Raw genomic sequence first — 16397 nt, forward strand, 5'->3', positions numbered from 1 at the left:
TAGTATTTTTTAATGTATTATATTTATCGTTGCGGATTTTCCGACTTTTCGATATGACTGTACTTCCACAACATTTTACGTAGTTCCTTTTCGCGTCGATCGCTGACATTTATGAGCTATACGTTTTTAATTCATAAATAATATTTTATTTTGTCTCTCAATGAAGGTGATTTCGTATTTTTATATTTAGATGTTAATTAATTAAAACTGGCGAGAGTCTTTTGAATTGCTTTAAATATGGTATTAAGTAATAATCAAAGAATTTATTCAGGTGGCTTATTTTATAGAACTCATTTTAATTTTATTATCACGTCAGACTTTCACCTTTAGCGCGACTGCGATGATGCGATGCATTGAAGAGTGCTTTACGATAGATGTTTTTTTGCCATTTCGACAACTAATTTTATTATTATACTGTTGTTAGTTCCGGAATTAAGATAGTTTGCAATTTGTATACTGTTTTAAAGTTAATAATTCGATGGAGATAAATCCTGCACTTTCAAAAATTGATTTAATATGATAGAAAAGTAAAAAAAAAACAATAAAATAGTCCCAATACTTTTCCCGACAAACAGTTGTAACTGCCTGTGATAGTGTCGTTTAATTATAATCAATAAAAAACCTAAATGACTGTATATATGTCTATATAATTATATATATATACTTATTTTAATATAAATTTCTATGTACGTATTTCCATATTCTGTTCAGTCAAAAACTGTCAGACTTCGCTAGTGATTTAAGATCAGTTTTATGTTCTTTTTTTTTTTTAAGTAAGTTTAAATAAGATAAACATTAAATAAAACCGTTTATTTATTACTTAATATTTGTAAGCATAAGTATAAAGGAAAATAGTCCAAGACATTCTTAGAGAGGTGAAACCATACACATACGTTTCGTTCTGAATACTTAAAGAGGATTGAGAACACTTGCACTCGCCATATTTAACACCTACTTGTTTGTACCCACAGCCGCGAAATAGATCTATGAATATATTATGATATTCCTCGTTTTTAGTCAATACCTGCTTAATATGGAACTTATGTGATCATGTCACTCGATTTAATCCGAAATAGTCTTATAACTTTGTTAAAAACGAAAAACGATTCAGTTTTTTTTTCTAACTGATATAAGTTTATTTGGCTAGGACAATTTATATATACTCTATTCTAATCATAAGAGGAGAAATGCCAAATAAATAACATTTGACAGCAAATTAACGCGATATCGAAAGCTCGATTAATCAAGAAATTGAGCTATGATAGTCACTGTGGATTTACGAAAAAATGGCGTTTTGAACGTTGACGAAACTGTTACAGGAATTTTGGAAGTAAAATTAAAGTGGAAATAAATAGTTAAGTGTTATATTATAAATAAACATAAATTAATCATAAAACCTTAGTAGTGCACAATATAGCTGAACTTTTAGCAAATCGCATAAAACATTATCATTATCAACAAAAACGTTTTTGTTTTTGTTAGCAAAAACATATCATCGTATCAAACAATCGTACATAAAAATAATACAGCATATTATTCTTAAAATCTTCTAATACGAGTTATTGAACTTACGTTTGTATGGTGTTAAACTATTTATAATTAAAAAAAAAAACAACCTTTTCAAAATCAATGTTTAATCTTTGGAATAACCGTTTAGAGTCTTATTATCTATATTGTAATAAATTATTTTTTATGTACATACATATTAATATAATAAATCCATAATATTAGTCAGAACTTAAGATAAAATATTGTTCTAGTTCGTCAGGGTATGCCAAGCTTTTGTCAGGTTCTATAACATTGGTATCTCGCCACATATCAACGTTTGATGGTTGCGGAGCAACTGTACTTAAAGCGTAATACCAATCGTTATTTTCTGGATAGCTGTCTGTTGTAAAATCCTCTTCTAAAGATATTTCTTGATCACTGTTACCTGAAACACTTTGCATATTTTCTGTATCGGTATTATGTGTGGGTACTATTATTTCATCATCCTTATCCATTTCATTAATAATATTTGCCTCACTTTTACAGAAGTCTAGGGTTTCTTTCTTACAAGTTACATTATTTTCAGGAACAGTTCTCGACGATAAACTATTAAATGAGGGGCAGGTATTACTATTGTTCTTAACAATATCAGATTCTTTGCAAGTTGTTTCTTTGGTATCCATTTTGGAGTCATTCATTTTTGTATCTGTACAAACATCTGTATGTTTTGGAGCTTGCGTGACCGATGTTATTTTTTCTTCACACAAAATGTCGGGTTTCAAAGGATTCTTATCATTGTTTAATTTTTGACAACTATTTTCTGTCAAATCAATTGTATTCATAATACTATCAGCGACTGATTTTATTTTTGAAGTCATCTCCTTATCGAATTTGTCTGTTATATTATTGATATGTGTTAAATTTAATTCCCAATTGTCATTTAAAACCTCTTTTCGAGAACTTTTATTTTTATTAGATTCTATATTTTTTGAAATTATATTATCAGCCATTGTTCTTAATATCGCTTCAATTTCCTTCTTAAATGTTTCAGAATATTCCAATAATAGTTCAGGTTGCGATGTTAAATATGATGTATTATCAACGTTAAGGGAATTTCTATGTTCTAAGACATTTTTATCTTTAAGACAAACATTGAGATTAACCTCGCTTGTCGATATATTTTTCTCAGAATATGGCATAAAAGGAGAAACTGTTGTATAAAAGTTACACAGTTTTGAATTATCTAAAGGAATATTTGTATTATTACTTAGATTACGTGTGGCATTATTGTGAGAAGTATCATTTTTTAAATCGTTGAGCCCTTTAGTTTTCAATGAAGCTATATTTTTTCTTGAATCGCTAAGCGATTTTGTTGTAAGTTTCCCTGGTTTATATTTTGTGTCAAATTTTTGCATAGACTTGATCTTTGAAAAATGATCGCTAAACATAGAATTTGCACATTCCGTATTGATATTTTTGTTTGAATAATCTGTCGGGTAAATATTCCAGTAATTAGGTTTCCACATTTCTTTCGCGCTCAGTGGGTATTCAACTTCGGGAAAATTACACAGATCACGATAATTAGCTGCAGAAGAGAATTCTGGTGGAATAATAAATTCATTATCAACTTTTTCACCCGAGTTATATTCTACACCTTTTACAAAATTGTTGTTTGGAAAACATCTTAGGTGAGATTTGCACTGAATAGGGGATTTATTACTACCTTGAAAACACAATGTTTCACAGATTGAATCTTGAATTACATTCCAACTGTCTTCGTTTATATACGGATTACTTGAAAATGTATGCGGAAAACTGCAAACAAGTGATTCCTGTAATAAAGATAATTTATAAAAAAGCCATATATATTTATTCTATATATATTCTTTCTGAATTATCTATTGTATATTAAATTGTAAAGCCATTTTATAATTTAATATGTTTTTTAAACGACACAAAACTAAGTCACAACATGTTTTAACTCATTCTGTTCTTAGATATTTATTATAGCTTTGATTTACTAATTATGTTGTCGAGACAAATTAAATTCAGACAACTTGTCTGGATTTAAGAAGGGATTTTTTTTTATATATATATTATAAAAACTATCAAAGAAATATTTAATTATCTTTCAAAAATAGTTATATTTCTGTTACAGCTTTTAGTATGAGTATTGTATATCATTACTTAAGGTTCATAAAATTCAATTGAAAAATTGTTATTGTAACAAAGACGACGTGTAATTAGTTTAGAGATAACTCTATCATAATCCTTAAATTATTAACATTTTGAAAGGTGAAATAAAAATAACTTACCAATAATATCATAAACACTATGATAGAAAATGATATTTTTTTCCGAAACTTCATAATGTAATAGATATAATCTAGCTTATCTTTCTTATTTTATACTACGCACTTTGTTTCCTAGCGATTGACGGAAACGTGACGTTCATAGTCTTGATTTTGGCTTATCGATTAAATAGGAATATCGGCGCATCATTATTTTGTAATGTTAAATATGAGTAACAGTTAAAAATTAACTGAACACTTTTAATTGGAGAACAAAGCTTTTATATGATTTTATCTTTAGGGATCTCTATATTTATGTCAAGTCAATTTCGTTTTCGGTTTCTTTATTGCAGATCCTTTTAATATACATGTTGTTGACTTATACAAACCACTATCTTACAATCCGTGTAAACCTGTATAACTATAATAACTAACTCACGTACTCACTACAAACGAAATTATGCAACAAATAACATACAGATCTATTAATTGAAAGTAATGATTAGATTTTTTTTATATATCAACATTATATAAATTGAACAAATTGAAACGAATACTGATTTTCATAGAAATCAAATATTTTTTATATACTTGTGTAAATGTGACGTTGCTTAATCTTCCTCAGATGAAGATTCGTCAGAATACATTACTATATACTTTTGCTTGCCGTCACTAAGATTATCTAAAATTATAGTATCATTCTTTTGACATTGTGAATCAAGTGAAATAATGAAATCTAGAAAAAAATCCCCGTCATCGGTTTCTTCGTAGTCTTCAAGATCTTCCGCAAGATGTTCTGTTGTTGAATTATCGTTATCACGAATAATGGAATTTTCATCACGTTCAACGTGTATTGTCAAGGTTTCAATATATACGTGGTTATCTGGAGTATTACATATTGTTCTATTTAATGGTAATTCTATTTTTGTAATTTCTAAATTGTTTTCAAGAAATTGTAAAAGTGAATAGATATTCTCACTCTCTTCAGAAGATTCTGATGAGAGTTCAGTAATAAGTTCAGTAAATACTAAATCAGTATGATTAGAACTATTTAATAAAATATTCAATATATCTTCTGGAAATACACTTGTTTCTTCTGCTGAGTAATTTTTATTTGTACTTTTGTTTAAGAACGTTTCGTTTTCTCCACTTGAAATATATTCAAGTATTTCGTAAGGGAATGTCTTCAATTTTTCTCTTGTTGAATTGACATTATGTTGTGCGGGAACTTCAGATAATTCAATATTAATTTTAACTTTTATTAGTACATGACGGTCATCTGATGTCGTGTTCTGAAGTAATGAATATTTTTTCGTTTCGGTCATTTCATCCGAACCATTACAAACATTATTAGTTAAGTTTTCATACTCTGTAGATTCAAGTAAATCACAATTTTGAATATCTGTTTCACTCTCATTATATAATGAAGATATCAATGGTATGTCATTAAATTCGCAGTATCCATATGTTTCAGTATCATTACGTTCATTAATTGTTATTATATCCTCTGAACAAATGCTATCGTTGTTCCGTCGGCAAATATCTTTAAATTCTTTATTGCTATACAATAAAGATTTTTGTTCGTTTTGTTCACATGTATTATTCTTGTTACTCAGTGGAGAAGGCGTAACTGGCATACATTGTACTCTTTCGTCTTCAAACATTTTTGGTAAATTATTCGTTTTAGTTTTCTTATTATTGGAACTTAAACATCTATAGGCAGATTTTACATCATCATCAAAAGGCCCAAGAACTTCGTCATAACCATTGGCTATGTAGTAGAATGGTTCAGTGATATCTAATATACAAGTAGGATATATGACATCTGGAAAATAATTTTCATATATACTGGTAGTTTTATCAGTACCAACAGTTGGTCCCATCAAATCAGAAGTCAAAGGACATTTTCTTTGATTCATTGAAAGTTTTCCATTTGAGTTCAATTCGTTTGCAAGACTTATACATGTAACTACCTAGAAAAGATTTATTTTATTATATTATATTATATTATTTTTATATTTAACCGTAACCTTTGTTGAACTGCGGGTATAATATTTTATTTTTACATACCTGCAGTGCTGTTGCCAATATAAAGCACTTTAAAATCATTTTAAATCGATAAATACATATATTTCTCAAATATTTGTTACCAAGAATATATTTTTTTGGATCTTCATTGAAATGTTCAGGGAAGCGTTCTATTAATACAACACGTCTATAGAAAATAGGGTTTCTATGGACAATTTATTCACTTAATGTAATATTGCTTTAATTTATTACAAAATAAACATTTATTTTAATATTTTAAGCAACTATTTAATAAATTATCATTCGTTATCTTATCTACGTTTCGTTTTATGTTAATGTGTAATCATTCAAAAATGAGGTAAAACGTTTTGTGATAAAAAAGGCTTGATGCAAGTAGTCTATAACGAAAACTATACTTCAAATTGTTTACTATGATTTGGGATATTCTTTTTTAAATTGATAAATTCATGATTAAACAGTAACTTTTTTAGCAATTGAATAAAGTTTATGATTAATCTTATATTTCAAAGTTAATTTGTCAAAAAATAATGACAATGAACATGCCACATCTATCATATGACCACCACACATCGTCCCACCAAATAATAGTAAGAGAATTGGCAGAATTATTTAGTGATTACAGGCACAAGGAACATTAAATCTAAGTTTCCAAGCTTTGTAGCGCTTTGGCGATGTAAGATTAATTTTAATTTTTTTCTAAAGCGCTTATATCTATAGGCAGCGTTGGTTTTAAATAAGGTGGCTCATAATATTCTAACCCGACGAACAATTTTATAAAATACCGATGAGGACAATTATCATCATCGGTATTTTTAGCCGTCTCGTGGTATATGTAATTATATCAACATTGCTAATAACTTATTTTAGGCTGTATATACACTAAAGTACACAATCTTTGAAGCTACATTGTTTCTTTCTTACTAGACTTATTATTAATACCACATTACCTTGTACATATTACTTTTTGTGTTTACTCGTTGCTATGTCATGCTAACCCTATATTACCAAGAATGTAGACATTGACAGGGCTTATAGCAGGTTTAGGGTTACTAGGCATCCGGATTTAGCTTGTAGTGGTCGTGACTGACCAAATATTTACGTGTCCATTCTGTTCTGGTTTTGTTAGTAAGTTACACAGTACAGGTACAGTATACAGTCACTCGAAGTATTATAATAAATATTGTAAAAATTCTATCCAGACTTAAAATACATGTATGTGTTACCTTCTATTCATTGGATGTACGACTCAATTAAATACTAAGTTCGGCTTTTGTATTTTACATAATGGCAACCCTAGGTACCTAAGATTGTACCCTCGAAATCTATTGTATTTTAATTAAATGATAATTAAGTTTGAATTTGTAAATGCAGTACGGACATAATCATATTATTTATATAGTTTATGAATTTTATTTTCCACATAAATTTAATTCAAATTTTATTATCTTATACTGTTATTTCTGTTATTTTATATTAATTTGTATTGTAAACGTTAAACCTTTGTTTTTAACGAAATACTAAATAATAAACATAATATAATTTTCGAACCTTATATATACATCGAAAACTGAAAAGCTAGATACTTTACTTTAGCTCAGTGAATATATGTATAGCAAATGTGTAATAAAAAAAAACACTAAAATATTATTATAACTCAACCTTATTCGAGTGTGAAAAATTACACTAAAACTATTGAATAGGTAGTAAAATAAACAGTTGTGTTTAATACATAATATATATTTAATTACTGATTTACTTAATATAATACATAGCACATTACAATTTTAAAATAGCAATTGATGATATGAAACGTTGTAGAAAATTATAATTAAATTAGTAATAACAGCAGCAGTCACTTTTATGTTTTATACCATCGCATTTATTGCTGCGACCGCGGTCTGAATTGGAGCGACATTTAGATTTTGATCGTCCTCTCTTTCTGCATTCACCGCAATCATCAAAACCGCTATCGCAGTACGGTCCATCGTTCTTACACGATTTACGGTTCCCCTTGTTTTTGCAACCGCAGTTCGAATAGCAATCACAATCACAGTCGAAATCGTAATAATAATCGTTGTTCGTAACTGATACTGGATATGGTATGTAAATTGGTTCGTTATCAGATTTATCCTTCATAGAAACTATAAGAGATATTATTTCTAATAAATCGTCGCGATCTTCGTTTTCCAGGATAATAACTATTGGTTTTTGTGAATCATCTTGGTAGGGATAGTAATATTGTTGGTAGTTAGATTGGATCGGATATTGTTGAGAGTAAGGGTTGGCATAGGCGATCTGTAAATACTGAGAGTAATCGTAAACAGGCTGTTCATACGAATATAACTGTGAATACGGGTCCACGCATGCTCCAACTATGCAACCATTCAACGACTGATTTTGCACCAACTTGAAAAAAACATTACCAAAAATATCATATTACAAAAATTTAAAAGTGAATTAAAACTAATTAAAGTACAAAATATAATCAATTCATGTATAGTATGATGAATAAATAAAAACAAATTAATTTACCTCAAACCACAAAAGAAATATTAAGAGAACTCTTCGGGTTGGATACATGTTCTGCGTTGATTTAATTATAAATAAATAAAAGCAAAACTGCGCGTCTTATATTTTAGGTATTAGTGAAATATCGGTCATGAAATGAACTTGTAACTAAAATATTACATCAAAATGTATTTTATTTCATAATATATGTCATGTACGTTCATGTTAATTACACAATCCTGTTTTCCGTAATCTAAATAACTAATAAAATCATGAAATACTAATAAATCGACGCGAGCTTCTTCGTATACGCAATCGTTTTTGGCATAATTTTTTCTGACATAGTGTAGATGGCGAAGACTCGTATTTGGAACAGTAAGAAATTAATCCCCAACTATTATAATCCATATAATTTAAGGAGTACATACTTTGTAGAAGCTACAGGTTGTTGTATGTCAAGACATGGTAAACATTAAAAATTCTAATAATAATTAATATAATTGATAGTTTAGCAGGAATTTAGAAGATTACTATTAACTTTGAAATATTTAAAAATTATTCTTTTAAAATATATTTTGTAGTAAATGTGAAAGAATCAATAATAAGAACAGTTTTCATTTTCCAATATATGTATGAATAGACAGACGACGGACGTATGTAAGAAACATAAATAATATTCGATATATCTATATTTATATATGTATTTGAAACAAATAAAACAAATTATTTTTATGACAGCATTTATAAACAGTCTTCGGGCTTAAATATTATATTAATTTCGTTCGTATCTTTCCCATAGTAAGCTTGTAATGGCACATTATTATCTTCATGGGTGCTATATGAATTTGTATCACAACAAATACAGCCATTAGTAGGGACAATTATTGGATATGGAATGTAGGTAACACCATTTCCATTGTTGAAATCGAAAAAGCGATTTTGGCAGCCACATCCGCAGTATCCGCCATCGTTACCAAGATATCCTCCATTATTGCATCCCCCGTTACAGAAACACCCTCCTCCATAACCAAAGCCTCCACCACATCCACAATCCCCTCCAAAGCCACCGCATCCACATCCGCAACCTCCTCCATATCCAAAGCCACCCCCACAGCCACAGTTTCCTCCACATCCGCAGCCACCTCCGCATCCACAATCTCCTCCAAACCCGCTGCACCCACAACCGCAACCTCCTCCATATCCGAAGCCACCTCCATAGCCACAGCCACCTCCGCAGCCGCCTCCACATCCACACCCTCCTCGACCTCCACTGTTGCCTCCACATCCACAATTTCCTCCACAGCCACATCCACATCCCCCATTATAACCTTCAAATCCGCAGGAATTTCCCGATCTATTTTTTAAGGCAAATATAAGAAAGTATAAAAGAGACCGGAAGTCATCATCGTCGTCACGTCCGCCAACACAGTAAGGTGGTACAGATGGTGGGTACAAAGGATAGTTCGGATAATTGTAGCAGTTATAGTCGGAAAAACTTGGTACACTGGGAGGTTCGTAGCAGTTGTCAATTAGTGGCTTTATAACAGCTGGGATTACAAATTTTCCTGTCGGCTGGATATATGACGTAGTTGAAAGTGTTGCAGGCGGTGACACGAATTCCACTCGACTTCTACATTGAGCTGATCCATCGTAACCCTGTAAACAAATAAATCACTTAAATTCTTATACAAATTAAATTATAAGTAATTAGGTCAACAAATCGAATCATACCTGTGCTATGAACAGCAATGTTGACAAAAATATTCGAAGCCCCATATTGGTGTGAGTATTAAAATTTTGTAATTACTCTTCTTATATACAAAATGGGTTTCAAAACATAGGTTACTTAGAAATTAACATGATGTAACTGAGCTGTTTGAAGGACTTTAGCACGTTTTCTTGTAAATATAAAATAATAATTAAACTACAATTAGAAATGTACGTGATAGAAAAACTCAACAAGTAATAAATATTTAAAAACTAGAAAAGGAAATAATAAAAATTAGGAAACGAAAAGCAAATTCAAATAATTATGTTATTATCGCATTATTGACAGGGATCGGTATTGGATACGGGATAGGTATGACATTCGATCCAGAATTTCGATTGCAACATCTCCCACAAGCACCACACCCTCCACAACCACTGAACCCACCCCTACCACCGAATCCTCCATTATCGGTTAATAACAAAAGTAATATAGGTAATAAGCATTTCAATTCATCGTCGTCATCGTCCACAACCACAGGGTACGCTGGGCCATATCCTCGCGGTCCGTAACAACCGGGATACTGACATATGACTACATTTATCTGAAAAATATTAATCATTATACAAATCGTTGTGTTTCATCTAAGTATTTCAAGGAGAACCAATTGACATTTCATAAAAAAGTATACATTTGAACACACTAATTACTGATTTATGCAAATGTAAATTTGAATGACAAGATTTAGTCTTAACGATATTACCTAGAACGGATGAGAAATTATGTATTGTCTGATTAATGAGATAATTACCAAGATATGAATTTAATAATTTAGAATGGCAACACTTACATTCGAGTAAGCGACGAATAGCAGGCAGCCTAACCACCATAAAGTAGACATATCGACTACGTTAAAACAAGAACCAGTTGCAAGTATTCCGATTTATATCATTTATTATCGGATTTTGAAATTAAATTCGTATTTTGTTCAATTGTATTTCTAAATGTTTTATCTTTTGTGTTCTCGTTATATTATGAAAATATATGTTCTATTATATAATAATATCAGATAAATAACGATTATATTTTCGACATATTGTAATGTTGTAACTCTATGGAAGTTCACATTATCGGTCGATACGGCATCAGGCTTAGGCAAATTCGATTTGAGTTGAAGCGACTTCTATTGTCTTTTTTCCGCCATTCTTTGATCACGTGACCTAAAAAAATGCTCTATCATTTCTACGAATTTTTCGTGCGTTTTGAATAAAATTGTAAGGATCAATATGATTTTATTGTTTAGCAAGAGTGAACCGGGCTTACAGATCTCTGAACGGTTAGTAAGAGTAAAAACCTTTCAAATGTCCTATTGTTTGAAGTTTAAAGGGTTCAGTTAAAAACATTTAAAGCCTTGTTTATGACCATCAAATACTTTAATCGTATCAAATATAATAAGAATATTTTTATTTATTTTATAATGTCACAAAATAAATAATAAGTTCTTAAATAAATTTATTTTGATAATAAGACGAAATTTTCCGTTTTATTATAAAAATAACTTGTTATTACAAATTATAAATAAATGAAGGTTAATACAGTCGAATGAACAACATGTATTGACTTGAATATTAATTTTAATTGTGGACAGATACAACTTATTTTAAATTACAAGTATCTGACATAACTATAACTTCATGTCGCTGGTCTGGCCTCTTTATTAGCCATCAATTGTATCAGTAGAGTTTTTTCTACGTCGCCGTCTTATGCCGTCAAGTGCGGGTGAGGCGGGAATGCTGTCAGTCGCAACATTGGAGCTAGAACAGCAGCTGTCCTGCTGGTAACTCTGACAGGCAACGCTGCTGGAGCCTGGCGTAATCCACCTAAATATCCGCCACCATAACTGCACACATGACCTTATTCTGTAATCTTTTGTGAAGGGATAATATTAATTCTTAATTCAACGCTAATGATTTTAATTATTAATTGCATTATTATAATAGTGTGGTGAGTCATGGGTAGTTAAATATCGAACAGATATTTACACACACTTCGATCAAAGCTATCTAGAGTCAATATTTTTTACCGTTTTGTCACAATTTCTGTGATCAAATAAGAATTATTATTAATAACATACGAATATATATAACAAACTCTGTTAAGAATTAATTTGTGACAAATCAATTATTGATTTTTCGTGTACTATAACTTATCTATGTTTTTGATGAAGACGAAGTCTTGCTTTCCATTGGTTGTTATTTATTGGAAGCGATCAGTCTGGGATTAATAAGCTTACGAAAATAACTTGTATTAATTTCTCTTCGCTCTTCGCTAAATTTACTTTAAATTTAATTTTTTATTCAATTATACAAGTTAGTATATTAATATACGTTCAGTTACGTTCGTACGTTAAATGTTGATCTATTTGTTGATCATGAGATAAAATTATTATTTAACAATTTATCAATAAATGGAATAAATTTCCAATTTGTTGCTGCACAGAAAAGTCATAGGAAATGATTTTGCTAGTATGTCGCAGTCTAGAATGATATCTTGCAAATAGAGTTTCATGGCAAGGTCGCTCTACGTCCGGAGCGTTCGGATGGAATAAGGCAATTACTTGGCAGATCGAAATAAATTTGACGCTCGTTAAATTCGGAAATGATATTGCTTACCTGATACACTTTCCGTAATGCAAGTAAAACTACTTTAAAGTGTATCTTAACTCTATTAGATAATGCTTTTAAATAACGTGCAGACTAGAAATAAACATTAATTGTATTTCAGTTTTAAAATACGCATAATCTCAAAATTTATTGGTGACTTTAAAGTTCGATTCTTATACTGTTTAAAACTATTCTTTTGTCTACCAAGTTAAAAGTATATTTTGCTGTGTTGCCAATCTAAAATAATCTTGATCGGAAAACAATTGTAACTGAAATAGTTTAATAAATTATGTTCTAAAACTTACATTAAATATAACAAGGCCGATGAAAGAAACAATCCACGTTGCAGGACTCATTGCTCTCGTACTATGAAAATAACAATCCAGGATACTCAGCTTTATACTAAGTTTTATCGTTAGCATTCCTCTCTTTTGTGTGAATATCTTTGTTTATAAAACTGTTAATGTTGCACAGGTGTCAGATATAGAACAAAGAAATCGTGACTCATTTTCAGCACAGAGTGTCGCTATATTAAGAATTGTTGACGTAATACATTATGCTTTACATTATAACTAATATTTATTTTAATATATTTATTCATTATTATTGATATAATGTTAGGAAGTAAATAATAAATCAGATTATACAAAATGCCTTTATTTTTATTCTTATCACTAATATAAATACTTATTTTAAATAAAGATATTGCCTACAGCATTACATTAAAACCTGTAATATTTAACATAATCTAATCTTCTTCCTCGTCGGATAAGTGATCATCATAATCCGTTGCATCGTTTTCATTACTCTCAATACTAACTTCAGGGATATTTTTCGTTTTTTTGTTTTGTTGATCCCTAATAAATCTTGGAGTATCCTCTGCTGATTCGTCATTGTTGAACATTTCTTCTTTTAAACTGGAAGCGACTTTCTCCGAATTGCTTCCATTACAATGCATTTCAAAATCGTTTTGATTCTTATTATTATGATTACATTTACAACCTGAGTGGCAGCCACATCCTTCTCTTCTGTCTTTTATTAAATTCAAAATAACTGGCAGAAGTGCTTTTAAGCTCGATGATTTCGATCCTTGATTCATCTTATATGGAGTATAAGGCGCGTGGGAACTTATTTTATTATTTGATTGAACATATTTTGATGACTTCTTTGGAGATTGTAGTATTGATATTAGAAGGGATAATAAATTGTCAAATTCAGTAGCTTCATCACTCAAAGCCATTGCACTGAGATTTTCCAATGGATTTTCATAAATACCGAAAAGTGGAGTTTGATAAGGCGTAACTACACCATTTCCAAATGTTGTGGGATTAGATGTTGATAATACCGTTTTATATGGGAATGGGATAGATGATACAACTTTCGCTTCCGGCACAGAATAGGGTAAAGCATTCGTTGGAACTACATAGTTACTGCTTAAATTTGTCACAAAATCCATTCGTTGACCTCCATATGTAGTCACTGGTGATGTAGAGGGATAAGAGGATACATATGACTTCGAAACGGGAATAGATTGAGAAACTTGCAGTGGAATTTGTTGAACCACAGGAGTGACAGTTTTTGGCTGGTAATTTATATTAGCTGCATTACTAACTGGTACAATGGAAGGTGATGACTCTAAAAAGGTACAAGGTTGTTGTTGTGCTACAGATGGTTGTGGTAATACAGGTTGTGGTATAAAACTTGATTTGGATTGGTATAAAAGTGGTTGTTGTGAGTCAGAAATTTGATTAGGTTGTTGGTTTATTAATTGAGAAATAATTTGCGGCTGTTGCAGCGGAAATTGTGGTGTTACAGAAAACGATGACTGTGAAATTGAAGGATACTGCGAATTAATTGTTTTTTGGGAATTAAAATTTGTAACTCTTCCCAAATTTTCGTTTTGAAATAAGTTTTCATTTACGCTCTTAATACTCGAAGTACTTTGAAAACCTTGTTTAATATTATTTTGGCCTACCGTCGGATTATTCATTAAGTTGTTTAACTGCCCGTGAATGCCCTGAAACATAAATTTATTCATAAATAACTTAACAAATTAAACAAATGTAAGTATCACACAAATACTTTAACAAACATTACTTTAAAATATATTAGAAACGCCGTTATCTGAAGAACTCTGGCTAAAGCCATCTTTGAATATACAAAGTGACATCTGGATTTTACAACCAATTATATATTTTTAAAGTTATGACGTGAGGCAACAGTATTACTCTTATCATTTATTAAACATCTTATCTAATCACGTAATACAATCTTGCTTTTTATATCTTTTTCTTAAATGTTGAGTAACGAATGATATTAAAGAATAGACAAAATCAAGGAACAGGATATTTTCCGAATATTCTCCGTATCAAATCGCATGCAATTGTTGTATATTTTAATTAAGAAATCCTCATAATAGCTTAGATTTTAGAATCTGCCCGTACTCAGCTACTTTATGGCCCCTTGCTAATATATACGCAACAAGTATTTTTTTTTAAATTATTTTACTTAAAAATGGTAACCTTTTTAAATTCTATGTTTATTAGGTCCAACATTTTTTTTAGTTTGACGTATTGATTAAGGATGTTTATTAATTTTAAATTCTTAATTTAAATACCACTGTTAAGGGCTTAAGGTTTATTAGTAAATTCTTAACGCATTACTTTGGTAAAATTTTTATAGAGATTTTTTCGAATCTTACAAATTTGGCATAAAGTAAATCTGTATAAATATGATCAAATATTTCTCTAAATAAATTTATCATATATAATGTAATTTAATAATGGACATATGGGTAATATTATGTAAGATATGAATATTTTAAAACTACAGGCGGTTATGGTATGAATTAAGGTTATATAAAAAAGAGTAGGTGGCAACCAGGAGTATAGTTCCATGTAAAGATAATATAAAATGTACAATAAGACATAAGAATAATATTCTTGAAGTAATTTAACAAAAAATCAAAATGGAACAATTTTTTTGATAATATTCCTAAGAAAATAAAAATATTTTTTGATAATAAAAAAATTGTGATTTTTATGCGACCAAGTCAAATATTATTGAATATAGACGTTTGTTTTTTTTTAGATTATATATGATTAATATAAATAAAAGTAGTTATTTTTCTAGTATCTTCGTTGATTAGTTTTTATATAATTGGGTATAAAAGTCCGTATGTGGTCACAAATACAATGCCCAATTAAAATATGGAATATTGTCCTTAAATAAATATTGTCTTTCTTAAACAATTTCAATTAATTCATGATTTATTTCTTTATCATGTTTTGATATATTATGATAGTTAATATATAATTTATGAGAATTTTAAAAAATGTTACAAAAACCTTATTAACGCAAAGACGCTTAAAGATAGGAAGATAACGCTGCCAGTTTCCGAAGAGAGTGATATACTTTTTTAAAATTAAATAAAGTACTCAAAATGATAATAAAATAAAATAATATAAGATTTTTAAATTTTCTTCCGGTCACTATACGAGTTTAGGCGTTGGTTTTATATTTAGGTCTACAAAATCTTGGCAACGCTTAAATTTTTTTGGAGCGCAATATTATTAGCTACAATACTTGATATTATAAAGCTGCTTAATTAAAAAAAATCTTTTGTATTTGGCAACACCTTAATACATTAATTAAATTGTGCCAGTAAAATAATGATCTTGTCAAGTCTGT

At 29.7% G+C, this 16397-nt stretch overlaps 5 protein-coding genes across 6 annotated transcripts in view; 1 reads left to right on the forward strand and 4 right to left on the reverse strand.

Annotated features, from left to right (window-relative positions):
- The window catches only part of LOC125075144, a 110297-nt gene that overhangs the window by 32154 nt on the left and 61746 nt on the right, over window positions 1-16397 (forward strand). The gene's annotated exons all lie outside the window — the stretch shown is intronic.
- On the reverse strand, window positions 1595-5990 carry LOC125075153 (uncharacterized protein MAL8P1.12-like). Of its 2 annotated transcripts, none has more exons than XM_047686773.1 (3): window positions 5850-5990; window positions 3804-5752; window positions 1595-3320 (listed from the first exon to the last, which is right to left on the reverse strand). In XM_047686773.1, the coding sequence occupies exons 2-3, from the start codon at window positions 3855-3857 to the stop codon at window positions 1728-1730; spliced, it is 1647 nt and encodes a 548-aa protein (XP_047542729.1). In that variant the 5' UTR covers window positions 3858-5752; window positions 5850-5990; the 3' UTR covers window positions 1595-1727. The 2 variants fall into 2 exon arrangements, with proteins under 2 accessions (XP_047542729.1, XP_047542738.1); XM_047686782.1 differs by having other exon boundaries at window positions 3189-3320; window positions 5850-5984.
- On the reverse strand, window positions 7555-8528 carry LOC125075190. Its single transcript, XM_047686831.1, has 2 exons — window positions 8361-8528; window positions 7555-8234 (listed from the first exon to the last, which is right to left on the reverse strand). The coding sequence occupies exons 1-2, from the start codon at window positions 8406-8408 to the stop codon at window positions 7662-7664; spliced, it is 621 nt and encodes a 206-aa protein (XP_047542787.1). The 5' UTR covers window positions 8409-8528; the 3' UTR covers window positions 7555-7661.
- On the reverse strand, window positions 9022-10355 carry LOC125075207. The gene is made up of 2 exons (XM_047686854.1): window positions 10068-10355; window positions 9022-9992 (listed from the first exon to the last, which is right to left on the reverse strand). The coding sequence occupies exon 2, from the start codon at window positions 9656-9658 to the stop codon at window positions 9218-9220; it is 441 nt and encodes a 146-aa protein (XP_047542810.1). The 5' UTR covers window positions 9659-9992; window positions 10068-10355; the 3' UTR covers window positions 9022-9217.
- Window positions 13349-14944, reverse strand: LOC125075167. The gene is made up of 2 exons (XM_047686794.1): window positions 14805-14944; window positions 13349-14724 (listed from the first exon to the last, which is right to left on the reverse strand). The coding sequence occupies exons 1-2, from the start codon at window positions 14853-14855 to the stop codon at window positions 13456-13458; spliced, it is 1320 nt and encodes a 439-aa protein (XP_047542750.1). The 5' UTR covers window positions 14856-14944; the 3' UTR covers window positions 13349-13455.

Source organism: Vanessa atalanta, chromosome 2 (genome assembly GCF_905147765.1).
Source record: "Vanessa atalanta chromosome 2, ilVanAtal1.2, whole genome shotgun sequence".
In the NCBI taxonomy this organism is placed as follows: Eukaryota; Metazoa; Arthropoda; class Insecta; order Lepidoptera; family Nymphalidae; genus Vanessa; species Vanessa atalanta.

Coding starts and splice junctions, on each gene's coding strand:
- LOC125075153 (XM_047686773.1), bottom strand. CDS start 3,857: ATGAAGTTTCGGAAAAAAATATCATTTTCTATCATAGTGTTTATGATA. Junction 3,321..3,803: donor TAGTGTTTATGATATTATTG/GTAAGTTATTTT, acceptor TCTTTATTACAG/GAATCACTTGTTTGCAGTTT.
- LOC125075190 (XM_047686831.1), bottom strand. CDS start 8,408: ATGTATCCAACCCGAAGAGTTCTCTTAATATTTCTTTTGTGGTTTGAG. Junction 8,235..8,360: donor TATTTCTTTTGTGGTTTGAG/GTAAATTAATTT, acceptor GTTTTTTTCAAG/TTGGTGCAAAATCAGTCGTT.
- LOC125075207 (XM_047686854.1), bottom strand. CDS start 9,658: ATGGGGGATGTGGATGTGGCTGTGGAGGAAATTGTGGATGTGGAGGCA.
- LOC125075167 (XM_047686794.1), bottom strand. CDS start 14,855: ATGGCTTTAGCCAGAGTTCTTCAGATAACGGCGTTTCTAATATATTTT. Junction 14,725..14,804: donor CGTTTCTAATATATTTTAAA/GTAATGTTTGTT, acceptor TTTATGTTTCAG/GGCATTCACGGGCAGTTAAA.